Genomic DNA, 27477 nt, shown 5'->3' on the forward strand with positions numbered 1-27477 from the left:
CTTTTTGTTTTGTTTGGTGCTAGGAATTGAACTGAGGACCTTGCACTTACGCCACTGAGCTATATATCCTGGCCTATGATACAACAGTTAATTCAATTCAACTTTTTTTTTCCTTTTTTCATTTACTTTTGCAGTGCTGAGGATTGATCCTAGAATTACATCATCAGCCTTTCCCTCCTTTTTTTACCCAGCCCTTTTTTGTGTTTTTTTGAGACAGAGTTTCTTATATAGTTCAAATTGGCCTTGAACTCACCATGTAGCCCAGGCTGGCCTTGAACTTGCAGTGGTCCTCCTGCTGCTTCAGCCTCCCAAATTCTGAGATCACAGGCAAGCACCACCATGCCTGGCCCACTACTAAACTGAATTTACCTCAAAAGCAGTCAATAGGTTAAGGTATAGACAAATTATTGATCTCAATCCTAAAATTTTGGGGATTTTTTTTTCTCCTAATTTCATTCTTGGATGAATTTTATTCTTAATCACAAAACAAAGGACAGTCTTCTACCACCTTTTAGCCACAGCCTAAAATAAACCTATGGTACTGACTGTTGGTCCAAGAAAGCCCATCTGTTAGAAACTATGAAGAGATGAAAAATTTAAATGTTCACATTCTTGTTAGCATCTCTAAATTAGGAGTAAGAAGAGGTTGAAGCTATGCACTAAAATAAATTTTTTGGATTATTAGCCCTACCTGGGTTTGAATCCTAGCTTTCCTATTTACTAAATGATAAATTTGTATATTTACCAGCTTCAGTTTACTCATGAATAAAATAGAGATTAGGGTACTTGCCTTCTATGTTTGATAGAATACATGTATTTGGCCATGAACCTGGCACAGTAGTACTTGATAAATGTTAGCTCCCATTATGTCTAGATGATTTTTTTTTTTTTTTTTTTTTTTGCCTTACTGGGGATCGAACTCACGACTGCCGGCTTGCCAGGCAGGCACTTATACCACTGAGCTAAATCCCTGGTCCTATCTCTGATTATTAAGTATTATTAAAAATAAGAGTAGTCAAAGCCGGGTGTGGTGACTCACGCCTGTAATCCCAGCACTCGGGAAGGCTGAGGCAGAAGGATCATTTTGAGTTCAAGACCAGCCAGGGCTACAAAGTTGAGCTCAAGGCCAGCGTGAACTGCATAGCGAGACCCTGTCTCAAAAAAAAAAAAAAAGTGTAGTCTAGCCTGCATGGTGACGTATGCCTATAATTTCAGCACTCAAAAGACTAAGGCAGGAGGATCATAGCAGGTTAAAGGCCACCCTGAAATGCATACTGAAAAACTTGTCTCCAACAAACAAAGATGTATATATTTCTACTCTCACAGCAAGTTCCTTTTTTTTTGGTACCAGGGATTGAACTCAAAACTTTGCGTTGAGCTATATCCCTGGCCACACAGCAAGTTCTTAGTGCTCATGAAAATTAACTTTTTTGCTGTACCCGAGATCGAACTCATGACCTTATTCTTGCCAGGCAAGCGCTTATGCCACTGAGCTAAATCCCTGGCCCAAACTAACATTTTTTTTGTTACACAAATGTTTGCTCAGCACTGTGCTAGGTACCAAGTGTACAAGAGACGTATTATAATTCTTGCTTCCCAATCTACACTGAAATGTCAGTCTCAAAAAATATTTTATGGAAACCCAATTTATGGTAATATTGCATTGGGATTCTCCCTCTGTCACTAGCTGTGTGACCTTTGGTAAATTATTTTTCTGTATATCAGTTTTTAAATAATTTTTTTTAGTTTTGTCTGTAAAATGGGGAAAAAACTTTTAAGATTATTATACAGGGCTAGAGGTTTAGCTCAGCGGCATAAGCGCCTGCCTTGCAAGCAGGCAGTCATGAGTTCGATCCCCGGTACCGATAAAAAGGAAAAAGACAAACAGAAAAAAGAAAAAAAAGAAAATTCACAAATCTTAATAAAAATAAGAAATTAATCAAATTTTTAAAAAAAGATTATACAGTCTCAATGAGTTGAAATAAGTATACAGAGTGTTTGGTAATACGGTGTTATGTAAATTGCTGCTGCTTGATTTCCACTCCTAGCAGTTGAATATTTAAATAATTGTCTTCTTGGGCCAAACCTAGCTATTCTTTTCTTTAACAGGAATAGGTTGCTGGTTGTGGTGGCCCACACCTTGGGGGGGGGGGGTGAGGGGTGCTGATGCAGGAAGATCATCATGAGTTCCAGACCAGCCTGGGCTACGTAGCTAGACCCTGTCTCAAAAACAATTGGGGAGGAAAAAAAGCGTTTTTTTTGTAGGTGGTGAATAGGACTCCATTGCCCCAGGCAATTTTGTAGAATCCATGTGGTAAAAGATGATTGAGTTGAAGGCCATGGTCTACAAATAATCCATCCTAGTCTGATATTCTACCCCTGAGCTACATCCCCAGCCTTATTTATTGTGTTTTTTGAGACACTATGCATTTCAGGCTAGCCTTGAACTCACTTTGTAGCCCAGGCTGCCTGCAAACTTGTGATCTTCCTGCTTTAGCCTCCAGAGTGCAGGGATTACTAGCCACTTTTTAAATTTTATTTTGAGACTAGATCTTGCTAAGTTGCCCAGGCTGGCCTCAAACTTGTGATCCTCCTATCTTGTGTTTTGAGTAGCTGGGTATGTCCCACCATACCCTAGTGCCACAAAATGACTTTTTTTTTAAAGTACTGGGGATGAACCAGGGCCTTTAGACTGAGACACATCTCCATCCCTTTGATTAAAATATTTTTAGCTGAGTGTGGTGGTGCACGCCTATAATCCCAGCCTTTGGGAACATGAGGGAAGAGGATTGCTATGAGTTTAAGCCCAGCCTGTGCTACATAAAGAGTTCAAAACCAGCCTGAACTACATAGTGAGAACCTGTCTCAACAAACCAAAAAAATTTGGTTGATAGGGTCTTGCTAAATTGTTCAGATTGGGTTTAAACTTGTGATCCTCCTTTCTCAGCCTCGTTAGTGCTGGATTATATACATGCCACCATGTCTGGCCTGGTGGAATAAGTGAAATAAATCTATTAATTTTTCCTGAAAACTATTGTGTCATAATTAGAAAACAGTTTGTTTTTTTTTCATTGGGGATTGAACTCATGACCTTGTACTTGCCAGGCAGGGGCTTACGCTACTGAGCTAAATCCCCAGCCCTGTTTATTTTTTCTAAGAGACTGATTCTTGCTATGTAGTCTAGATTGGCCTTGAACTCACTGTGTAGCCCAGGTTGGCTTCAAACTTACTCTCCTGCCTCAACTTCCCTAGTGCTGATATTATAGGCATGTACCCTGCATTCATTTGAAAAACAATTTCTGATATTATAAAACATGTCACAGTTTATAAATGGATAGATCCATTCAGTAAACATTTTTTCTTACAAATAGGTGATTATCAAAGGATTTGTAGTCTACAAGCCAAAACAGCTGCCACTCATTGCATGCTTCCTGTATACCAGTGAATGGCTATGTGTTTTGTATGTAGTATTTCCAATACTCAACTTCAGACTAAATAGTATGATTCTCTACTTTTCATATATGAGTTCACTGAAGCTCAAAGAAGTAAGAGTATTTGTTTAGAGACAAAGCTAGTTAGTGGCTTGGTTGGAATTACAGCTCATCTGCCTAATTTAAAATAGTACTTTTTTTTTTTTTTTTTTTTTTGTCTTTTTGAGACAGGGTTTCACTATGCAGCTCAGGTAGGCCTTGAACTCAGTGTGTTGCCCTGGCTGACCTTGAACTTGAAGTGATTTTCCTGCCTAGCAAGAGTGCTAGGATTTGTATTTTTTCTACAAAGCTCTGCTCCTTAAGGCTTCAAATAAATTGGTCCTAAAAATTATTTTACTAGAATTTAAGAAAAGACTGCTCTTGGTTCCTGAAAAGTGTAGTAGATAAGGCAAATGAGAAAAATATAAACTAGGTAAAAGCAAAGTTTTCAGTCTTAGGTAAGTTTTCAAAGTTTGGTTCTCAGACCAGCAGCATTATGAGAATATGTTAGAAATGTAAGTTCTGGGCTGGGGATGTAGCTCAGCAGCACAACGTCTGCGTGGCAAACACAAGGTCCTGAGTTCAATTCCTGGTACCAGAAAAATAGAAAGAAAAGAAATATAAGTTCTCAGGCTCTACCCAGCATACATAATCAGAAATTCCAGAGTAAGAGCCAGTAATGTGTTTCATAGTACAACCAGCTGATTATGGTAAGTTTGAGAACCACTGGTTTAGAGAAATTATTTCTCAACTACAGATATTCCTTGTTTAACAATTCTGTTTAATGTAATTTTTTTTCAGTCTACCTGTTTAATGACTATGCAGACTTACAACCTGCCCCTCAGACTTAAGACCTATCTTTTTTTTTTTTTTTTTTTTTTTTTTTTTTTTTGGGTACTGTTCACATCTTGTTTTTCTTTTTTTTTTTATTTTAAAGGGGGTAAAATTAAACACAACAAAATAGGACATAAGAAAGCAATGTAAAAGATTCAAATTTCAAAGCTAGACAACCTGAGATCTTCAGTCTATCATATTGTCTCTTGTTTTCTTCCAAACAGTTGTCCATGTCTTTGCATATAGAGAATTCATACAAAACAACGTAGTATAAAACTGATCTGAACAGAATTAGGAAGGCAATTTAGATCTTCAAAACCAGACAATAGGGAAGTCACTAATGGCTGTCGTAGAGTCTCTCTTTCTCTTCAAAATAGGTGTCCATACTTTCATGTATATTGAAGTTCAACAAAACAAAACAGGTGGGCGGCGGTGGTGGTAGTGGTGGTGGTGGTGGTGGTGGGGTTTACTTGGTTTCCCAGTGCTCCAGGTCCCAGCATGGTGCGAGTCCAAGTAAACACCAGTGGCTCCAGTCCTGGGCCACTGCAGCCTGCCATGCTCTCAGCTGCTCACCAGGGGAGGAGGGGTTGCTTGATTTCCTGCCCTCCAGGTCCCAGCATGGCACTGGTCCCAGTAAATGCCAGTGGCTCCTGTCCTGGGCCACTGCAGCCTGTCACGCTCATAGCCGCTCATGGGCGTGGGGGTGAAGTTGCTTGGAGCTGTTTCTTTCTAATGCATTGACCATTTCAGTGCCCAAGTTCTGAAATGGCCAGCAGATCATAGAAAGACATCTTTTTCGGCACTTACTTGAAACCAACAGCATCAGGAAGCTGTTGCTGGCCTTGATTCAGGGCCAGGGTCTTTTTTTTTTTTTGGTGGTACCAGGGATTGAACTCATGACCTTGCGCTGGCCAGGCAAGCACTTATGCTGCTGAGCTATATCCCTGGCCCCACATCTTGTTTAAGCTTCAGTGTATTTTTTTGGTAGAATATATCTTGTTTATACATTACTGTAAACTGTATTGTATAGTACTATAGTTTTATGTTCTATATATATTGTACATATAGAACACTACTACTACGTTATATATTGTAGTACATGTAAGAGCAAATAAAAAGTCATCAAAGTAGAGTTTCCCTTGACCATTTCTTTGTTCTGAGTATTGTATTATATACAATTCCTTATTTAGCAGTTAATTCATATAAGAACTTAGTCACAGGAATGAGACTCGGTCGTTAAACAGGGGTATCTGTGATGTCTATTCTTCTGTGGAATTTTAGTTCAAGTCTTAGCCCTTATGTTACAAAGTTAGCATTATCACATAGTGACAAGAGACTGGTACCACATAGGAGCTAGTTAACTTATGGGTTTCTAAGTATTTAAGGAAAATTCATCTCCGTCAACTAGTTTTCATCTCTGAAATGTCAAAACACCTGTCTGAAAAACATAAACAAAACAAAACATCTAAGATATTTTAGAAGTAAATAAAATAAGCTGCGTGTGGTGGCATAGACCCAGCATTTGGGAGATTGAAGCAGGAGGATCACTCCAAGTTTGATGCCAGTCTGGGCTATATAGTGAGTTCAGGGTCAGCCTGAATTACAGAGAAACCTTGTCTCAGGCCACCTACACACACACACACACACACACACACACACACACAATGTGAAGTGCCTCGCACAGTGGTAGTAAACCTATGGCACGTGTGCTACAGTGGACATGCAGAGCACTCTGTAAAGCATATGAGCCAAGTTGACCCAGCAGCTGAGCATTGGGTAACAGCTGCTTTTCTAAACTAAAACTTAAAAGTATTCAGGTTTACTTGCAGTGCTGGCACTTTGTGATAAATAAGTGGGTTTTGGGTTACAGTTTGGGCACTCAGTTTCTAAAAGGCTTGCCATCACTGGTCTTGTATATTACCAGGCTCCCAGTTATTTGAGAAATAACTTCTAGCAATTTTCTTGTTAGCAAAGAGCAACTACCTCTATTCTGAATGTATTTTGCTGTCTTTTGCCTCTGGGTCTTTGCCCAATCTCCTACTTTTCTTCTACATTACTTTTATATATCCTTTGGATTTCTTCTTAAAATTTACTTTCCTTGCAGGGCCTTTCACTAATCCTTTACCCTAGTCTCAATAGACTGTATTTCTCCTATCACTTAATCACAGTTTTGGAAGCACATAGCTCATGTAAAGGAAAGTATCATGTATTGTACTCTATCATATTCTTATGGACCAATAAATTTCCTTACTACATTGTAGGAGATAGTGTTAAATGAATGAATAGTGGCTGCCATTATTGCTTCAACATAATCTTCTAAGAACAGTCTGCCTTAGTTTTTATGCTCACTTCTTATGATCATAAGTAAATATTACTGGGACCAATGCCTGTTTTTCTTTCCCTGAAAATACATGCTTTGAAAGAAAGTAAGAGAGTTCTGTTAGCTTCTTTCTAACCACTGATTCCTCTGTATCACAGGTCCCTCGGGGGAGCTATATACTTTGATGGATCGGCAGCATCCTTCGGATCTCACCATGCGGTGAGTGGGTGATTAGGAGAAGGGTAGAATTCGGTTGTAGGGGGAGTGTGGGAGAGTTAGATTTGTAACTGTTTAATTCTAGGGCTGGAAAAAAAACCATTGCAGTAAAATGGAATGAGAACGGTAGTGTTTAACTGGCTGTATGATTCTGATCAAGTGACTTCAATTCTCTAGTCAATAAAATGATGATGAACTGGATATGGTAGCATATTCCTGTAATTCCAGCACTTGAGAGGTTGAGGCAGAAAGATCGCTGAGTTTGAAGCCAGACTGTAAGATCAAGGCCAGCCTAAACAACACACTGAGACCCTGTCTCAAAAAATAAATAAATAGGGCCAAGGATTTAGCTCAGCGGCGTAAGCGCCTGCCTTGCAAGCAGGGGGTCATGAGTTCAATCCCCGGTACCAATAAATAAATTTTAAAAATAAAATGAAGATGTTAGATTACTGGATATTGAAGGGTCTTTCTGATTCTAAAATCCATATTGATGCAGTATAACTATACAGATTGATTCAGTTACTTGAAAGCATTGAGGTCATTTTTGACTTTTCTCTCTCATCCCATGTTCTATCAGCAATTCATATATGTTATACATATATATACCCAGAACCTGATCTTATCATTTCACTGGGATTATTGCAAACGTTCTCCCATCTTCTTCCCTTTGGCTGCCTGTTCTTAGCTCAGCAGGCAGAACAGTATTTTTTTTAAAGCATATCAGATTCTCTTCTTTGCTTGATGTCTTCCAGTGGTTTTTCTGTCTTTTGTCTTCCCAATCTCATAGTCATCTATAGAGGGGTGTGTGTTGGCATACACTTAACCAACCTCATCTATTTCTATTTCTATTCTTCCTGTTCATTCTGTTCCACTTAATGCTGGTTTGCTTGCTGTTTTTAAAGCAGATGTTCTCATTTCAGGATCCTTACACTCATGTTCCCTCTGTAGTTGACAAAATCATAGCAGGTCTTAGGAAAGCAGTGTAGGGTTAGGGGTGTAACATGTGGCTCAGTGGTAGGGTGCTTGTCTGACATACACAAGGCTCTGGGTTCAATCCCAGCACTGGGTGGTGGTGGAAGCAGTATAATTATTGTTAAGTAAATTTTGGAGTTGGATGTGAATCCACATATAGACTTCTTAGTCTACTGTGTGACCTTGGACAATTTAACCTGAGGCTTAGTTTTCTTACCTATTTGGAGTTAATGAGAAATTAACTACTTTGCTAGTAGGATTTTACTAGCATTAAGTGGGATGAGGTTTAAAAATTGAGCAACGCTGAGAGGCCAAGGCAGGAGTATCATGAGTTCAAGCCCAGCCTGAAGGACTTAGTGAGATCCTACCTCTAAATAAAAAAGAGCTGGAATATAACTGAGTGCAAAGACTCTAGGTTCTGCCCCTAGAAGTCCCTTTATCCCCACCAAACAAACAAGAAAATTCAGCAAATACTTGTATATGGTAATGGTTAATGTCAGATAACTGTTAAAATTGTTTTCAATCTATTCCTTATAACCAAACATGAAGGTATCTAAAAATGCAGATGTTAACAGACCTGAATCCAGGGATTCTGAATTGTTAAGTCTTAGGGCAAGAGAGAAGCCAAGAATCCATATTTTTAAAAAGTTTCAGGGGTAAGGGAGAAGCTTCATAAGTAGTTATTTGGAGCAGTCTTATAATTGAGAATGGAATAAAGTTTATCTCAGAAGATCTTGCCTTAGAACCCTGGCCCAGCACACAACCTAAGGAGGCTTTTAAGTCTGTGCTAGTAGCTATTCAGTCTCAAAACTTGTGATGTAATATTCATATGATGACTTACCTTCTCTGGGAATTTTGTTCTAATTTTAGCTGCTATGTCCTGAGCAATTTTGAGCTGTGTAACATTGAGAGCCTATTAGAAGTATAGGTCTGATGAAAGCAATGAAGTATAGATGTTGCCCTAAATACTTCTGGGTGAAGAATGTGAATTTTTAGGCATTATTTTACATTAGTTTTCTTTAGAACATGTGTATGTAGCACATATCACCATAATACTTGTGTGGTAGCTTTGAGAGCTGGAAGGAAATAATATTTATGATGTGTTTTTTTATATAATTAAAAGAATGTGAAATTTCTAAAATTAAGAAAATCAAAATATAAAATATCCAGTATTCTGGGAGGCTGAGGCAGGAGGATCACAAGTCAGGGCCTCACCTGGGCAGCTTAGTAACCTAGCTAGATCCTGTCTCAAAATAAGTAAGTAAGTAAAATAATTAAGTAAGTAAATGTCTGGGATGTAGCTCAGTGTGAAGGCCCCAGATTTAATCCCCAGTGCAAAAAATATCAAAAACACTATCTACCTAAAAATTCTTTTCCCACTATGTCATTGAGGTTGGTGTTTGTTTGTTTTGTTGCTGTCAATTGAACCCAGGCTTTGTGCTTGGTAGGTAGTTGCTATACCGCTGAGCTACGTCCCCAGCCCCGTTCAGATTGGTCTTGAACTCACTGTTTAGCCTAGGCTGGCCTCCAACTCACCAAATTCCTCCTTCCTCACCCTTCCCATTGCTGGGATTACAGGCATGAGCCACCATACCAGCCCTTATATTCTTACAATTGTTGTACTAAACTTTTTTTATACACAAAAAAATGTCATATACATTCCAACTGAAATATCCTTTCTGTTTTTATTCTCTTTTATGGTAGAAATTATGCCCGGTTTCGACAGAAACCTCTGCAAAGATACAGCCTGACTCAGTGGGTTGAGAGGAACAAACGCAGCCACCATCGGTTTCAGCGTCTTCCAGATTTCTCATATAGTCCATTTGTCTCATCCCACCAGCAGTGAAGATCCTTATCTAGCATCCTGTCCAGAATAGTATCTCTTTTTGTTCTATTGTTTTATTCTTTGTATATTTTGAATTGTATTTTTCACAAGATTTTATTTAAAAAACTTGACTCCTTTTGGCAGTGCCCATTATTAGACTGAAATTTTTTTAGTATGATGACCTTCCTAATTTTGTGTGTTTATGTGTGTTTAAACAGTGTTAAGTTGATATAGTTTGTGGGATTTTTTTAATTTAAATTGAAGTTGACTTCCCCTCTTGAAGCCACAACACCTAGGTTCAAGCAGAACACCTACATCTATGCAGAAGTGAAGTCTGTTTCTAGTGTCCAAAAGAAATCATCTTTTAATCTTCTGTAAGGAAGAGAATTTTTGAGAATGGTCTCAAAGTGCATCCATTTACCTAGATATGTCTCAAGCTTATCCTTTGTTGTAGAGTAGTGCTCCATTACATTTAAAACACACACTTATCCATTCACCAGTTGATGGGCATTTGGGCCATTTCTAAGATTTGGCTACCATAAACTGCTGCTGTAAACATGGGTGTGCTTGTATCACTGTGTGATGCTTTTAATTCTTTCAGGAAGATACAAAGAAGGGGAATAGCTGGATTGAATGGAACCTTAAGTCCTAGTTTTTTTGAGGCATCTTTACACTGATTTCCATAGTGGTTGCACCAGTCTACAGTGGATGGTTGTGGATGGTTGCACCAGTCTACAGAGAAGGGTTCCTTCTTCCCCACGGCCCCTCTAGCATTTGTTATTGGTTGATTTCTTCATAATGGCCATTCTTTCTGATGTGAGATGGAATCTCAGCAGTGTTTTAACTTGCATCTCTCAAATGACCAGTGATACTTTTGGATTGGGTCTTTAAATTTGGGGGGTTTGATTTTTGAGGTTTTTTTGTTTTGTTTTGTTTTGTTTTGTTTTGTTTTTTTAATGTTTTAGATAATCTTTGTCTGAGGAATAGCTGGCAAATTTTTTTCCCACACTGGGTTGTCAGGAATATCTTTTTTTTTTTTTTAAATCGGTACCGGGGATCGAATTCACAGCTGCCTGCTTGCAAGGCAGGTGCTTATACCACTGAGCTAAATCCCCAGTCCCTGTCAGGAATATCTTTACCAGGTTATAAACCAGTGTTAATTATTGTGATTGCATGTGAGTGGATATGGTCACTTTTATCAAACCTGCTTCCTTTTAAAATTTGAATCTCTGACTGCCTGTCAGTATTTTAAAATTGGTAGTCCAGGATATTTGAAATAAGATGAAGTAGGAGAAAAATCCTGTTGAAAGGATAAATTAAAATGTAAACCCTGTTTTCTGTACTTATAAGCTACTATGATATTTTTTTTTCCTGCTCTGTTTTTTTTCCCTGCTATTTCCAGATATTTTGGATTGAATACATCCTGCTTCATACATGCTGAGCAAACACTGTACCAAGGAGCAACATCTACAGCCCTGTTTAATCATCTTTGTTTTTTTCCCTTTCCTCCTTCTCTCTCTCTCTCTCTTTTTTTTTTTTTTTTTTTAGAGGCAGAGTCTTGCTATGTAGTTCTGGCTGGCCTTAAGCTCCCTATGTAGTCCACACTGGCCTTGAACTCAGCAATCCTCCTGCTTCAGCCTCTCAATTGCCAAGATTACAGGCATGTACCACCATGCCTGGCCTAGCTTTTCTTCATCTTCTGTTAAACTTACTTTGCACATTGTGTTTACAGATCTTACACGTCTTAATTCTGACCGAATACTGCTGACCAACTCCTGTTGAATACATTGTGATCTTGTGACAGTCTTCTTTGCCCTTCTTCAGGAATTTTCCTTCTTTTTTTTTTTTTTTTGTTTTTTGTTTTCATGTTCATTTGTCCTCCTGACACCTCCATACACCACACAGTGACCACTGTTCCCTGGTGATCTACAGGTAGTATTCCAGTACGTTGTTAAATATGCCTCTTTAGAATGGCCTCCCTGCTCTGTAGTTGAAAAGCTTCCTCTGCCACTTGACTTGGTGATAGGCCAGTGCCATTGAAATAACCAGTTGGTCATCAGTTTCATCTAATGAAGCTTAATGTTTAAGTATGAGTTTAGTCGAGGAACCTCTATTCTCTGGAAGAGAACTTGGAGAGGCACTCTTTTAACGTGTATCTATAGACCCTTGATGTTACCATCTCATTTGTTCAGGCCCCTGATACATAGTTTCACTTAACTGCCTACCTGGGTCTGATAGTATTGTGACTGAATCTATCCACAAAAGTATTACTGGATCTTGAGGTTTGATATTGTCACTGAAGCTGGTAGACTTTGTGCATCTGTCTTAATGGATGTCTTAAGAGTTGGTTACTCTCTCTTTACAGTTTTCGACATCATTTGGGAAATTGTGCAGTCTGACGTTTATACTGATGCTATTTATTCTCTGTGAAGGTTGTTCATAACTGCTGTAGCCTCTGTCTGGTTTTATTGTTTCGTCAGCCCCATTTTTGTTAGTAACCTATCTTAATCATGCCACCTGCTTTAGAAACTGACAGGAAAAGTTTGGTCATTTAAGCGGCTAGTAAATTTGGATAGATGCTTAATGTGTTTAATGTTTTTATCCAGTCAAGGATTCTCTTCCTTGGACATTTTGTTTAGATTCTGGAACTAAAGTGTAATGGAAAAATTCCACTTGAAGACATAGTCAAAATCTGTTCTTTCAGTTGGCATAATTGGCATTTACTTCATTGGTCACTTCTCCAGACTGACCTAAATTGGCCTGATGGAGTGAGACATGCCAGACACTCACCTTTGGGACCAAAGCATAGTTAATAGTAAATGTAAATGGAGTAGCTAGCATTACATCTGTCTAGTTCTTCACAGATAAGGAATGAAGGGACAATATTTTGCTTCAGCAAAAATCTATGACTTATGTTCCTGTCCTCCCAGTACAGGAAGGTTTAAATGGAATGTGTAAAGGAAGCATTCCCTTTGCCAAATCAAATGAGTGACAGGTTAACTAGACAATGTGACACTTACATTTCCTGTTAGCTCAAATAATTCTGTTTTTCCAAAGCTTTAAGCAGCTTAATTAAATCTGTTGGACTGGGGGAGGAAAGAACTTCTTTAGTGGTTTTCAAGAAGAAAAAAGCCAAAGAAAACTCATTATCTGGCATGTTTGCCTTAAAGATGGTAATGGGTATAATCTGGAGTTTTAACCTCTTTTCAAAGCTGCCTATCTAGCTGGGTGTAGTGACACATGCCTGTAGTCCTAGCAGTTGGAAGGCTGAGGCAGGAGGATCACTTCAGGTTTGAGGCCAGCCTGGACTACGTAGTGAACTCAAGGTGAGCCTGAACTGCATAGTGAGACCCTGTCTTAAAAATATATATGCCTATGTCACATTTAGCGTGGACCTGTATGTCTAGTATTTCAGGTGGAATTCTAGCTGTATTTTAAAATTTAAGTAAGGGTTTTGTGCATTGTTACCTAGCTTTCTTCATCCATGACAGTCATACCACAGGAGTCTTGACAAAACAGTAAAGTGTGCTTTTTATATTTTTTACATCTAATATAGACCCTGATTCACTTGCATTGTTGTCAGGATCAATTATGAAACTGAAGTTTGGTGCCTCCTCTTTATCATGTTTTTTCCCTTGTAGCAGTTGTGTTTAATGTCATTAAAAAGAAATAAAAGTTCTTGTCAGTGGCATATGTACTGTAGCCGTCTGTTGCGGGCTTGGAGGAGGGTTATTTGCCTTCCTCTTTTGCGTAGGTAGGTTAGTGGGATATGGGAAGGGGGTGGCATTTAGTAGAATGTGGTTCTGGGAAGGCGACAGTGCTTGCTCCTTATTCTTTTGAGGGTAAATCACAGTGTTGAGGAAGGTATTCCAGCAGCTAAGAAATTCTGAAATTGATTGGGATTTGCAGCTACATATGGTGCATGTCAGGAGCCTGACATAGGCAGAGCCTGAAATATCACTGTGCTACTGTTTTTGCAGAGGGGAAAGATGGCTCAGCTCTTCTCAGGCAGGCATTGCATTGCATTCCTTCCCATGTCTGTCTGGTTGGCCACTGTGTCTGTTTCCCAGAGCTAGCACTGATTAAAAAGAAGCCATACTATTCCTGGTTATCCTCCCTTTGAGGATGGGAGAACCAGAATTGATAGTACTGTACAAAATTAATGGCTGTTCTTCTTCAGAATCTGCTGCTTCAAGAATCTGGGTCAAAGTTGGCTAAATGTGGGTAGGTGTCGGGGAGTGTTCCTTACTTTCCTTTTATGAACCCAAGTTTTTGGACTCATCCCCAGGGGCAAAGATAAAAGGACAAGCAATAATAGCTATCACCTATATTAAAGCCAGGGCCTTTAAAAATCTCAATTCATGCTGAGAAAATAGATAGCAACATATTTGAACAGGCTTACCGGCCTGCTATTCTGTAAGTGTTGTCTAGTATGTACTAGTCAAAAAGGTTTTTTTTATGCAGTTCCATGCATAAGGCTCAGTGTGAATGTGCTGAGTAGTCAACTACTAGATACTCTTGTCTCAGTCTGAGATACTCTTACACATATCCATTTTTTTCCTGTCAGGTGTGGATGATCATCTGTCTGGTAATTATTTCCTTTTTAGCAATGTGTTACTACTGAATTACTGTAGGCATCAAAGGTTGCAGAGACCAGGCTGAATTCTTTGAAGTGATAGTGTCCCCTATCCTCAGTTTATTTTATGTTATGAGAAAGGGAAAAAATGGACCTTCTTTAAAAGGGACGGGGCTCATTCTCTTAACAAAACCATTTTGAGCTTCTGTAGGAGAAGAAAATGCAGCCACATAAAACTAGAAAGCAGTTCCCTGCTTCTCTTTGTGTTGTTCTGCTTTTCTTAGAGTAAACAAAATTATCCCTAAGCTGAATTCAGGGTATGCTTGATTTGTATGCCAGAACACCTGTCAGGAAAAAAATTCCCACTTGTCACAGGAAGTGTCAGCTGATCACTATTGGAATGCTTTAATGAACAGATCCCTTGCCTTATCACTCATTCCCTTCTGTTCTTCCCCTGTAACAACTGGAACATGCCATACACAGAATAATTTGGCCCTTTCTAGCACCCATTGAGAAGAAGATACAATGTGATTAGTGGTGGGACTGGGGAGTAGTGTTAGGGCTTGAACCCAGGGAGCACTGAGTTATAGCCCCAGTCCATTTTATGTTATGTTATATGTTATGTTATGAGTTACTGTCTCAAGTTATCCAGGCTAGCCTTGAACCTGCAATCTGCCTGCCTTAGCCTTCCAAATAGTGGGCATTACAGGTGTGTGCCACCTTGTCCTTGGTTTAGAATGTGATCTTTTGGATCCCATTAACCAAGTGTAAATAATAGCCCTAAAATTTATCAAGAGACCATTTGTATACAGAGATCTTCAATTTAGATTCAAGCCACATTTTTTTTTAAACCGGTGCAGCTGGAGTTGAGAGAGGCAGAATGTCACATTTATAGAAGCAATTTGTTTTTAGAGGCTACTTCTTAAAAAGCAAGCTCCAAAAACTGTCAAATAGGTTTAAAGAGGGTTAGAGAGTAGAAGTCTATCATAATGGATTGGTAAGATACTACATATTTCTGTGAAAGGGTGAATTAGAGATCTTTAGAAGTGGATTCTAAGAGACCTGCACTGAGAAGCTTGGGGCTGACATAGGAGTAGGAGAAAAAGAATCCTGCCGTACAGAAACATCCACCAGTCTGTCTTCCTTCAGACCTCCTTTTATTTCTAGAACACCCCTTGGCCCATACTCTTTGAGAATTGGGTGACTTGAGGCTGAGGATTTAGCTCAGCGGCATAAGCGCCTGCCTTGCAAGCAGGCAGTCGTGAGTTCGATCCCTGGTACTGATAAAAACGAAAAAGACAAAAAAAAAAAAAGATTGGGTGACTCTGTTATCCTCTCTTCTCTAACCATCAGAGAAGTGACAGATGTTAGGTAGATTAAGATGGCAAAGTCTGCCTCTCAGGCCACATACCTCCCACAAGCCTATTTGCGCCCTTCCTTCCAAAGTTGTAAGCAGTTTCTGCAGATCCATGTGAGCCTGGTCAAAGTACCACATCCAAAGTTAGCTGCAGGATTTGAATCTGCAAATAGTTGTTTAGGGAGACAGTGAAGGAATGGAGTTTCACCTAAGGAGCATTATTTGCTCCTTTTATACACAGACACACATGAAACTGAAGACAAGAAGCCCTTATTAGCATAGTTCCCCGAAACCCACTGGCAGCTGCCTCTACCTAATCCTGACTTGAGGATTTCTCCATCATTTGGGCCTAGGAAGTATTTTCTGTGATGTTTGGCATAGAGTTATATGTGTCCCTCAGTTTACTGTTTTCCCTTCACTTCCAGAACCTTCTGAATCTAATCCCTGGTCATCTGACATTTTTTTATCCAACGCCTTTCTGGCCCTAGACAAGGATGTTTGAAGTGCCCCATTTACTGGTTTGCTCATTGGCTAATGGCATGACTTTTAGCTTGCTGTTAAGTTCATAGTGATGCTCTTTAACAGCCCAGAACTATGGCTGTGAATACTGAGCAGCCTTTGCAGATCCTCTTCACTCCTTCCTTGGGTGGTACTGGTGAGGAGGGTTTGCATTCCTTTGGCCAGGGAAAGCATGCAGCCCCATCCAGAGAGGAAAACCCTTTGTTTTTAAAAAGGCACCAGCCTGCATACCCATGCAGTGAGACAGCCCAAGCTGGGTTCGGGAGAGCCTCAGAAAGAGGATGATGGAGCAGCTATTTTCTTATCCTACACGTGCACCCCCATCTGTTCAAGAATTCCCTTCCAACTCCAGCTTGGCTGGCAGGCATGTCCCTAAGAAACTGCAGGCCAAAATGGAAGAGAGAACTGATTCCCTCCTCCACACATCCTGACTTGCTGCCAATTGCCAGAAAAAGAGGGCAACATTTGGGCATTTACCAGGAGACAAGGATGTGCCTTTTCATTTGTCTTTTTATTTTGCATTTAAAAAGTGGTTATTGCTCTAACTGGATTAGAGGTAAGGACCTCTCCCTTAAGGAACCTTGGCCTTGCAGCCCCATTCAGCAGGGATGGAAGTCACAAGACAATGAGTGGAGCCTCATGCCCTCCCATGAGGAAGCCCTTGGTATTGCTGACATCTGCCTTTTATCCTGTCTCTCCTCCCCTGTGCTGCCACACATGGCTGAAGCAGAGTGGTGGCTGAGCCAGCCTTGAGAGCTCTTAAAGACTGGAAGGAAGGGGTGGTCATTGGGTGATGGCTTTCAGCTCTCTGTCTTGGGTGCCAGTGCTCTAACGTTCAGCACAAATGTTTCCCAAGTGCCTACTGTGTATCAGGCTTGTGCAAGCACATCCTCCACCTTGCTCTGCTTGGCTGCCAATGGAAGATGCAGACTCCACCTCTTCCCATGCAGGCATTTGGCAGCTGTCACACATCAGTCCCAGGAAAGAGTCTGCCTTTCCTCATCAAGCACCATTGTTTGTTTGTTTGATAACCAGAAAGGGGCAGTGGAGAGAGAGACCTGTCACCTCATACCACTCAGGCTCTAGGGAAGGACATGAGGACCCTAGGTAGCTTTCACAGAATCCTGATGAGATGGTAAGATATGAAGACTCTGGAGGCTAGTTGTGACAGCCAGGCTGCTCTGCCTGTCTGTGGTGAATGGCTTAGGCCTGCCTTCCAGCAACTTTCACTCCACAGTGGTGGGTCAGCAATCCCAGGGTATAAAATGTGGATGTGCCTTTTCAGTTGCCCCAGCAGGTGCTACTTAAACTCCAAGAGCTGCTCTTTCTTAAAAAACAGGCAAGTACCTTCCAGGTCTTCTTAAAACCCCAGACTGCTGATCTTACCATCGAAGTAAATGTCAAAGAAGACAGGATACAAGCAACCAGCTCAAGTCTTGGAAGAATCCTTTGTCCTCTGGAACAGAGCCCTCCAATTTTGGTTTTCAAAGGAGACAAAACAGGTAACATCTTCCACACTCACAAACGTGTATATCATATCACAAACAAGTCTTTGATGGCTACATCCGGAAAAGGCTTGATGGTAGCCATGACCTTACATAGCAAGGCAGCTCCATGGCATCCTCCAATGCTCCTTGGTCAAAAAGACAGCTTGAATCAGTCTTAGTGCTTGGCATCTCCCAGATGGTTGTGCATTTTCTCAAAGAGGAAGCCAGTCTAGGAGAGGTGAGGAGGCAGAAAGCTGTTTCATGCAGCTTTGCCTTTTCCAGGATGGGGTCAGGCCTTTTGAGTTTTGTGGCTTATTATTTTTTGCAGAATTTGGGTTTGTAGTTCAGCCTCCTTCGTCAGACTAAGACGGAAGGAGAACTGTAGCTAGCTGTGCCTCTTCCCTGCCTACAGTTGGCCCTCTCCCTGTGCCCAGGACCCGTGGACCAGCAAAGAAGAAAAATGAAATTCTTCTCCCTGCAGAAGGCAGTCATGCTTCAATGATGTTCGCTGAGGGCTTGTTTGGAAACTGGGAGGAAAGAAATGAGAGAAGTGGCCAAAGCTAATTGAATAGACTTCTTGCAAGGTGGGATACAGGACTGGAGGAGGAAGGGAGCCAGCATGGCTGCAGTCTAAACGCCAGGCTCTTGTCCCTTGTGGAAAGAAGAGCATCCCTGCCTGGAAGTCTTGTCTCTTTGCCTTTTCCAACCCAGCCTTCAGCCTCACTTAGCTGAATGGCCAAAACTGAGTCCTGGGCTCAGAGCCCTGGTACTCACTCTCCCCCCAGCAGTCATCCCTCTGGCTGGTTTGCTCATATCCTGCAGATCTGCCTCTGGGCACAGCCTGAGCCACTGACACTGTTGAGGTGCTTCTGGAAATAGGGGTCAATAAGAGGCTTCAGGAAAAGGTGCCAGAAAGAGAGAAGCCAACAGAGAGGACAGTAAGCCAGAGGATATAAGATGGAAGAAGGAGGAGATGCACAGAGGGCCAGATGTTTGTTGGATAATCATCGTCAGAATCATGAGATCCTCTCATTCTCTACTGTCTTCTGAGCTGCTCAGAGCAAGCACTGAAAGGATTTCATATCTGTTTTACAGAAGAGGAAATGAAAGTACAGAAGTAAAGCACCTTCCCAAAGCACACAACACACAGGAGCAGAAATGAGCCCAGCTCCCCCTACTCTCGCTGCCCCATACCAACCAAGAATTCTGCCCTCCCCATTCCTCTTTTTTTCAAGTCACCACTGGCCGCTGGCAAAGGAAGAGAATCCAAAATCAATTTGCAGTGTCCCCTGTGTCACACAGGCAGCAGCCAAATTTGGTTCTGCCAGATGCAACCATGCCAGGCCCTGAGCTGACCCCTTCTTACAGTTCAAGCCTACAGCGCACAAAGCAGGGGGCTACCACCTAGCCCAGGTCTTGACCTCACCTTGCTGCGGAGGAGCCCCCCACCCTGGTGCTCTGGAGTACTGGTCTCAGATGCACTCTTAGTTTTCTCCTTGTTGTTATTGGGTTCATTGTCCTTGATAATGTCATACTGGCGGCAGAAGAGGGCAATGACACCTGGGAGGACAAGTGGGAGCAGTCAGAGGCCAGGGCCTGAGTTCTTGCCTGGCCTGCTTCTTTCCTTTACCAGTGCTTGCAAATGGTCTCTCCAGATGGTCTCCCCTGCACGACTTCAGCAGCCGCCCTCCAGCCCCTGACTTCTGTTCCACCTGTCCCCTCATCAGCCATCCTTTGCTGCTAAGCTGATCTTCCTACAGCACGCATCTGATCATATTTCCTCCTTGCCTTTCCTGTAAACCTCTGACAGCTCCCCTTTCCCTTTAGGGGAAAATAGAGACAATAGGCTGGGGATTTAGCTCAGTGGCATAAGCACCTGCCTTGCAAGCAGGCGGTCATGAGTTCGATCCCCGGTACCGATAAAAATGAAAAAGACAAAAAAAACACAAAAAAACAAAAAAAGAAAATAGAGACAATAACAGCATTTGTTAAGCAGGTGCCAGGTCTTGTGCTACTCACTGACACTCTCAATTGTCACAACTCAAAAGTGCACTTTCCCACCAGTTTACAAGTGAGGACATTGGTGCACAGAGAGTTGAACTAACTTAATTCAAGCTCACACTGCAGTTTATCTGGGAGTTGAACTCCAGGGCTGCCAAAGCCTGTTAAATGTCTAGTTTTATGAAGCTAATAGGATGTCAGCATCATATTTTTTGAGTCAGTATTAAGGCAGCCACTCCAGACATCTTATAGATGTTTTCCCTCATTTTATTTCTGTTTATAGTGTTATTTCTTGATCTGTTGACTCCTCAGCATGGCAGATAAAACCCAGCAACACCCTTACGTCCCCCTCCATTATGCTAATAAAATTATACCACAATTTTGGGTTAATTTGTCGTTTATATTGTTATGATTATGTAAATACTGTCTGTGCCAAGTCTAACAACATGCTATAAGCAAATCTCCTCTTTTTGTACAGCTCTTTGTTTTCCTGTTTTTTACGTGCCTATTTTTTATGTGCCTCAGGAACATTTCCAAATGCTTCTTCAACAGAGTCTGCTCTCTCAACCACTGTGCTAATCAGGCTTTAGCATAGTATTCAAATCTCAGTGACTCCATCTGCAATCTCACCGATCTTTACTCCCCCACACTGTACCTTTTTTTTTTTTTTATGTCTTTTTCCTTTTTATCAGTACCAGGGATCAAACTCAGGACTGCCTGCTTGCAAGGCAGGTGCTTATGCTGCTGAGCTGAATCTCCAGCCCCTTAATTTGTTTCTTGAACATACCATGTCCAGAATACTCTTCCTCTTTTGGCCACCTGGTAAGCTCCTATTTATGCTTCAAAGCTCCATTCCCATGTTACCTCCACTTTGTTTTTCCTGATTTCTACTCTTTTTTTGTGTGTGTGTGTGTGACTCACATTTTTTTTTTTTTTTGTAATTTTATTTAAGGAGAAAAAAGAAAAAAAAAACAGAAAAAGGGTACAAGATATACAGAATTTCAGAAAAAATAAACAGTAGGAAATCACTACTGATTTCTACTCTTAACCCCAAAATTAATTCCCTCTCTTCTGCTGTCATACTTGGTACTTTTATAATACTCGTCACACCAAATTATAGTGATGCTTGGGCCTGTCTCCTTCTGGAAAGAGTTCCTTACAAGCCCAGAAATATTCTTTTCTTTTCTTTTTTTTTTTTTCGTACTGGGGACTGAACTCATGATCTCGTACTTGCCAGACAGGTGCTTATACTGCTGAACTAAATCCCCAGTCCCCCAGGAATATTCTTTTTTTTTTTTTTAATCAGTACCAGGGATTGAACTCACGACTGTCTGCTTGCAAGGCAGGTGCTTATGCCGCTGAGCTAAATCCCCAGCCTGACCCAGGAATATTCTTAATCATGACTCTAACACAACTACTTGGAATGGAATGACTGATCCATAAATATCAGTTGAATTGAGTACAAAGATGAACAACACTTGGACATTATCCTTAGGGAGCTCCAAGACTAGTTGAAAAAGACAGCCCTGAGCCTGACTAACTGACAGAAGAGGGACTGAAGGAACAAACCATGTGCCACAAAAGCACAGAGGCACGAGGGCCATTCCAATGGGTGGACAGGGGTTTTCCAAGGTGGCGGGCTCAGTGCAGGTCTAGAAGGATAGGTAGGCAAGGAGAGTGTCCCAAACCTGAGGCCAGACAGTAACTTCCCCAGAGCTACCCAAGCCTGAAGCCTGAATGTCTATAAACCCTGAAGAGGAAGGAGTTTTGGCTATGGCCAGAAAACACATGGTCTATGGATGTGTCCATCCCAGGAGGCTGAACTGCTTTTGAGGGAATAGAAAGCTGAGTTTCTATATAATTCTATGAGGCAGCTAGTAATATACATGTTTTTCGTGATGGGCCACAGAAATGGTCAGATTTGACCCTCACAGATGTCTTAACTCAGAAACTTTTTATTTCTCTTAACTATCTTCAAGCTCCTTACCCTAGTTACTGTGAAAGAAGGGTCTGGTTGGGGTCTCCAGGTTCCCCAAAGATAAATACAGAAGGGCTCAAAGGCCAGACTCACCTGCCCACATGAACAGGACCACAACGATGATCAGCACCTCACCTGTTCGCAGCTGTTGGTTCCTCCCCATCTCCTTCATGGTCACTTCATCTATGGAGAAAGAGACACTAGGCCAGGGCTCCTTTCCTCTCTCAGCCATTCTCTGAGGGCTAAGCCCACAACAATAAGTGGTTATCTCTATAGGTGCCCACATACCTATCACAAAGAGATCCAAGCACAGTTACCTGGGGTGGCAACTATAGGACTCAATCTAAAGGTGAAAGTTTACATAGCAAGTACCCTGAGGGACTAGAACTAAGCTCTCAGGTGCTGTTTTACTTAGTTGTGAAGAGGATGAAGAAGTTCTCATGTCATCCACCGCTCTGGCCCCAACCCACCCCCCCAACCTGCTCCTCCAATATGCCCAGGGCCTGCCTTTGTTCTTAGAGGCCAGCTTCTCGGCCTCACGCGGGGTCTTGAAGAGCACTGGCTCACTAGCTGGGCTCTGTCCCTGAATGGAGATGGCCTGCACATGCACAATATACTCCGTGTCCTCCTCCAGGTCCCAGAGGGCGCATGAGCGGGTGGTAGTGTTCACTTCCTGGATGAAACGCAGCATTCTCACGTCCTTCTTCTGCAAAGGGGAGTGCCAGACATGTGTCATTGCCCAGACATCAAACTGACATCTGCCCACTTCCATTAGTGGCAAACCCTTTACCTATGCCATCATTTTATCATTTCAGGTATCATAATCTCCATTATACAGCTAAGGAAACAGGTTCAGGGAGATTAAAGAAGTTGCTCAAGGCCATATGTCTAGTAAGAATTAGAGCCAGGTCCTAAACCCTATGTCTGAGTTGTCTCAGCTGAAAGCTCCTATTCCCTCAACAACTGTCTGAGGGCCTTCTGAGGTCCCAGTTTCAAGCGATATGTGCAGTTTGCTGCCCCTCTCTCTTGTTCTGTGTTCCTTTTTCCTATTTTTGTGACACCACCATCTTTTCCCCAGTCTGATACTGTCTCAATTTGTCCTTCCCTTCCAAGGACCTTTGAGGGATTACCTGCTGAGAAATGGCAAATCCAATGACAACCTCATCTTCCAGGACATCCCAGCTGACCACTGCAGAGTTGGCCTTGAGGTGCCTGACGGTGACGTTCACTGGGGCTGAAGGGCTGTCTGTGGGACAGGCAGGCACCAGAGGTTGAGCATCCCCTGTGGTGAGCCCACCCGATGGATGGTCCCATGAGCAAGAAGAGGAAGCCTGGGAAGGCTCTGCTTTGTCGGGGGAAAGGGGAGACTGAGGCTCATGGTTGGCCACATGGCTCTACATTCCTCGGTAGTTTGAGAAGCCTTAGGCTCCTTATGTCTAGGATGTAAGCCCCTGCTGGCCATGAGCCAGCCTGGGGGGTCCAAGGCTAGAATTAATGAGCTTGGGCCAGAGCCAGATCTAATGGTTGGCTGGAGTCCAGGGGGACAGGTAGGGAGGGGACATAAGTGACCAGGGTCACAAAAGCTGAATTTGACAGAAGCAGTGAAAAGGATTCCCAGTCTACTGCTCCTGTGATAATCTTGTACTGTCAAGTGACTGACCTTGAGAAAAGGAGAAAGACCCAGAGGTCAAGAAGGGCCAGGCAGGGGCAAACCCTGCAACAGGAATGAAGGGCAAAAGAGGAAGAAAATACCCAGGTTCAGGAGGGGTCTCTGGAGCCCCATCTCCACATCTGCCAGCCCTAAGGGGTCAGTCAAGAAGAGAGTGGAGGGAGAGTGATGGGGAAGGTGGAGCAGGGAGGGCAGATGTCAGGGCAGAAAGAAGCTTCCAGGGGAGAGGAGTGGAGTGACACAAGCCTCTGGCTCCCAAGGGGCAGATGCCACAAAGGGAAGGACCTGGGCCCAAGCAGAAGCCTCTCAGCTCACAGATAAACTTAAGGCCAGAGGCTGGGGCAGACACAGAGATGGAGGGGGACTGAAGGACAGGGACAGGTGGCGGCAGACACAGAACCAAAGAGCAAAGTAGGGGGCTGGAGACACAGAGACGGAAGCAGAGCGAGTACTGAGCTGCAGGGACAAGTACAGTGAGAGATGATGAGGCAGCTGTAGCCAGAGGGGCAGAGACGTGGCCAGGAAAGGCTGTGCCCCAGGGGCTGGGCCACACACCGACCGCACCAGGCTTCCAGCCCCACCCTACCCCGCCCCAGGGGCCAGTCTCCATCCCCTTCACACATGCTCCTGCATAACAGATGTGCAAAGTTGGCCTGTGGAGATCTCCGGGGACAGAAAAGTAGGCCCGTGGTGCGGGGAACTGATGTCCTCACCTGCTCTCTGGACCACAAAAGGGGGCTATGGAATCTGAGGCATAGATCTGGGGTGAAAGGATAGGATTACAAACTGGGGATCACAAAACCCTGAAAACCTGGGGCTGAGGTCATGCCAGGAGTTTGGAGGCTGAAGGACAAGTGTGGGGGTCAAGAAGGTAGGGAAGCCCTGGGGGTTGGGTTAGGGGAGCACTGGGCAACTGAGACTGGCGATCCCCGGGGAACAGGAAGGGAACCAGGTCTTCCGTGTTGCAGAGGCGGGAGAGGAGGCTGCCCCGGGGCCCGCCCCCCACCCCGGGCCCCCTTACCCGCCTGCACCAGCGCGAAGCAGACGCAGCTCAGCCACAGGCGGAGCGCTGCACCGGGCGGCCAGGCACACGGCGGCCCGGAGGGCATGGTGGTTCCTCCGCACAGCCGGCCCGGGGCGGCGCAGGGGGACGCGGCTCTGGCGCCCGGCGGCCGCTCGCGCTCCGGCCCGAGCCCAGCCCGGCCTGGCCGCCCCACGCCGCCCCGCGCCGCCTGCATGTCGGCTCCGCGGACAGCGACTCCCGCGCGGCGGTGGCGGCGGCAGCGGCGGCGGCGGCGGCGGCGGCGGCGGCGGCGGCGACTGCCGCGTCCACGTCGGGCGCCCGGGGGGCGGGGCGCCCCCGCTGGGGGAGAGGCGCGGGGGCGGGGTGAGGGCGGAGGGCACCCCACTGCCCTTGCCCCCCCCCTCCCCGCGCACGCTTCCTGCTCTGTTGGTGATCAGAGACCCAGAGACCCCCGTGGACTGGCTGCTCTTTTCCTCACCCTTGCAGGTGCCATAGCACGGTTCTCTGTGCTTCCACTGTGGTAGGTCCTAGCCTTGACCTGGCCCCCCCATTGCTGCCTTTTCCCAAAGGAGAGGAAGGATAAGTGCCACGGAGATGCTCATCTGTACCCCTACCCCACCGCACAGCAGCCTGAGGTGCCCACCCCAGACCAGAGGCCTTGCTGGCCAGGCCGGAGTGAGCAGAGGGCAGCAATCATAGCGGAGAGTGCTAAGTAGGGACTGGAATGCAGACAGCAGGTGTGCAGTGTTTACCGTGGGGTTGAGAAGAAGATGCTCTGACCCGCCGGAGTCTAGCTCCTCCGGGCCCAGGCCAGTCTCTCCTTCTTCAACCTCCATTTTTATCATCCTAAGGAGAGCTAATCACCAGCACCTGATAGATGCCAGATACCACGCTGGCTTTTACTTGCATTTCAGGGCTTAATTCTCACTGCAGCCCATAAAGTCCCTTCCTTCCGTCCACATTTTGCATAGGTTTGTACATATTACATGATTTCGGCAAGGATCCCCCCAGTCAGGATAGGAGCCCAGGCTGGCGTGACCCCCAAGAGCTGTGCTTGACTCCCACCAAGGGGGGACTTCACGCCCCCTGGATCCCGGAGATCTACACCTTTGGCAGCACCTCCACAGTCGGAGAACAATCCAGAACAACCTTCGAAAGCAGTAGCAGGGAGGGGCTGCAGGCCCCCCGCACCCATTCTGGCCTGGGTGAATGTGTGAGCAATGATTGATCTAATGGCTCTAAAGTGCCCAGGGCTTTGAAGAAGTGGCAGGCAGCCACGGTTAATAAAAAGGCTTTGATGACACATCCTTTATCTACTGGAGGACACAAATATGACTCTGTCCTCACACACCCTCCTGCCCAAACCACTCGTTTTCTGATCTCAGGGGCAGAGTGAGGTCTGTGCCCACCACTTTCTCCTTGAGAGTAAATCTCTGGGACACCAGGCAGCTAGAGAGACCCCAACTCTACTCTGTGACACTCTCTACCTTAGATCCCAGTCAGAGAAACAAGATTGGCATGGACCAGGGTCTCAGGACATGAAGGGGCCACCCCTCTATGCAAGCAAATCCTCTGCCCACACACTAAAATTCCACCACTGGGGCATTTCTTTGTCTTAGGGTTTCCCAAAGGCCCCCAAAAGAACTAAGTACAGCTATTCCACAGAAAGTCTTTGAGCCCCTCCCCCCCATGCTCTGCATTTTAGATTAAGAAACTGGGAGGTACAAAGATGGAAGCCCTCATAGCAAATTCACAGTGAATCAAAAGCAGCCACAGAATAGCCTTCCTTTCTTAAGGCCCACCCCAGGACTCCTAGCCCTGCCCCCTATTCCCAAGTCTCTGGCTGGTCACCTTGGAAGAGGTGAGACGGGAGGGGCTCAGGGGTTCTCAGTGAGCTGTGGAATCTTACTGCCCCTCCCCTCCACACCCCAGGCCTGCCCCACTGGGCAAGCTGAACCTCCCCAGCCCCATCTGTGTCCTGGCCACATACCTTGTCCTGGGAATGAGCTTCTGCTGGGACCTGACCTGGGACAGGAACTGGAGCCAGAGCACCTACCCTGCCTCGCCTGCCTTTCTCTCTTTCTCTTTCTCTCTCTCTCTCTCTCTCTCTCTCTCTCTCTCTCTCTCTCTCTCTCTCTCTTTCTTGGCAGCTGCTGTCTGCCCAGCCCTGCCTTCCTGCCCAGCCCTGCCTTCCGCCCCACCAGCTGCAGCTTGGCCCCTAGGGACCCCCCCTCCCCCCCCAGACAACCAAGAGGCCTGCAGACAACTGGAGCCTTCTCAATGCTTCATCACGCGAGTCAGCAGGAAGGAGAGGGGGTCAGTTAGAGGTCACAGAATCCACTCTTGTCCCAGCTGAGGAGAAAAGAGGGAGAGGGTCCTGATGGTTCTGGTCTCTAGTCCAGTACTGGGGAAAGGGGAACCTCAGCGCCACCTGCTGGCTTTTCTAGGTAAAAACCCTGGCAGATGTAGGGCATTGGGAGGGGGAGATAGATGGCAGTGCTTGAGAATTTGAGAGGGAAGAGGAAAGGCGACTGGAGGGGGCATGGAGCAGTGGGAGGATTTGGGAGTTGTAGCTGTGCGGTGCAGCCTTTCCAGGTCTTCTAATGCATGGAGTGCTCAGACACCAGCTCAGTTCTGAGAGAAGCCGGGATGCTTGGAACCTGGCAGCTAGTGGCGGCTCGGCTGGGGACAGGCAGAGCTGGGAGGATTTAGAGGCACATGGGGCGAGCCTGGAAGGGGGCCATCATCATAGGTTACTTTATGTACACCATCTGTACTCTGTTTTCAGTACAGACCCTAACGTACAGTAGGTACTCAGTAAATGTTGACTGTACAGAATAAATTCATCCTTCCAACATTTATTTACTGAGCAAGCTATTAGGTACCAGGCTCTGGGCAACATTTTGTGTCCTGCTAAGCTGTGCTCAATCATCTCCCTTTGGAAGACTTCACAGAATCTCCCACTGGGCTGGCTGTCACACACAGGCTCCTTGTAGAGTCATGAGCATCTTGACCCTCCTAAGTGTCAAGAACTGTCTGGAATCTCAGCACCTAATTTAGACTAGATAGCCAGGTAACCATTTAGAATAGGAAGGTTCCCTGGATGTGTGGCACATACCTGTAATCCCAGCACTTGAGAGTCTGAGGCAGGAGGATCACCCTGAGTTAAAGACCAGTCTGAACTACAAAGAGAGACCCTGTCTCAAAAAACAAAACAATAGGAAGACTT

General features: G+C 44.2%; 2 protein-coding genes and 1 non-coding gene across 6 annotated transcripts in view; 1 reads left to right on the top strand and 2 right to left on the bottom strand.

The window, feature by feature from the left end:
• Nucleotides 1–13328, top strand: part of S100pbp (S100P binding protein) — a 38771-nt gene extending 25443 nt beyond the window's left edge. For all 3 annotated transcript variants that reach the window (XM_003471075.5, XM_013153899.3, XM_063235995.1), the window contains exons 5-6: nucleotides 6783–6843; nucleotides 9517–13328. In XM_003471075.5, coding sequence (XP_003471123.2) covers nucleotides 6783–6843; nucleotides 9517–9658 — 203 coding nt within the window. In that variant the 3' untranslated portion in view covers nucleotides 9659–13328. The remainder of the gene's footprint in view (nucleotides 1–6782; nucleotides 6844–9516) is intronic.
• LOC111757277 (small nucleolar RNA SNORA2/SNORA34 family) lies at nucleotides 5022–5161 on the bottom strand. Its single transcript, XR_002791649.1, has one exon. It is a non-coding gene; the product is annotated as a small nucleolar RNA SNORA2/SNORA34 family (small nucleolar RNA).
• Nucleotides 13329–16581: 3253 nt separating the features above from the next.
• On the bottom strand, nucleotides 16582–26381 carry Fndc5 (fibronectin type III domain containing 5). Of its 2 annotated transcripts, none has more exons than XM_063235996.1 (7): nucleotides 26239–26381; nucleotides 24246–24587; nucleotides 22686–22801; nucleotides 22063–22261; nucleotides 21649–21738; nucleotides 19003–19136; nucleotides 16582–18103 (listed from the first exon to the last, which is right to left on the bottom strand). In XM_063235996.1, exons 2-7 carry the CDS (start codon nucleotides 24460–24462, stop codon nucleotides 18065–18067), a joined length of 795 nt encoding a protein of 264 aa, XP_063092066.1. In that variant the 5' UTR covers nucleotides 24463–24587; nucleotides 26239–26381; the 3' UTR covers nucleotides 16582–18064. The 2 variants fall into 2 exon arrangements, with proteins under 2 accessions (XP_063092066.1, XP_063092067.1); XM_063235997.1 differs by having other exon boundaries at nucleotides 16582–18660; nucleotides 26239–26379.
• Nucleotides 26382–27477: the final 1096 nt, after the last annotated feature.

This window comes from Cavia porcellus, unplaced genomic scaffold (genome assembly GCF_034190915.1).
Source record: "Cavia porcellus strain 051 isolate PalLab524CR breed Dunkin Hartley unplaced genomic scaffold, mCavPor4.1 scaffold_25, whole genome shotgun sequence".
Classification (NCBI taxonomy): domain Eukaryota; kingdom Metazoa; phylum Chordata; class Mammalia; order Rodentia; family Caviidae; genus Cavia; species Cavia porcellus.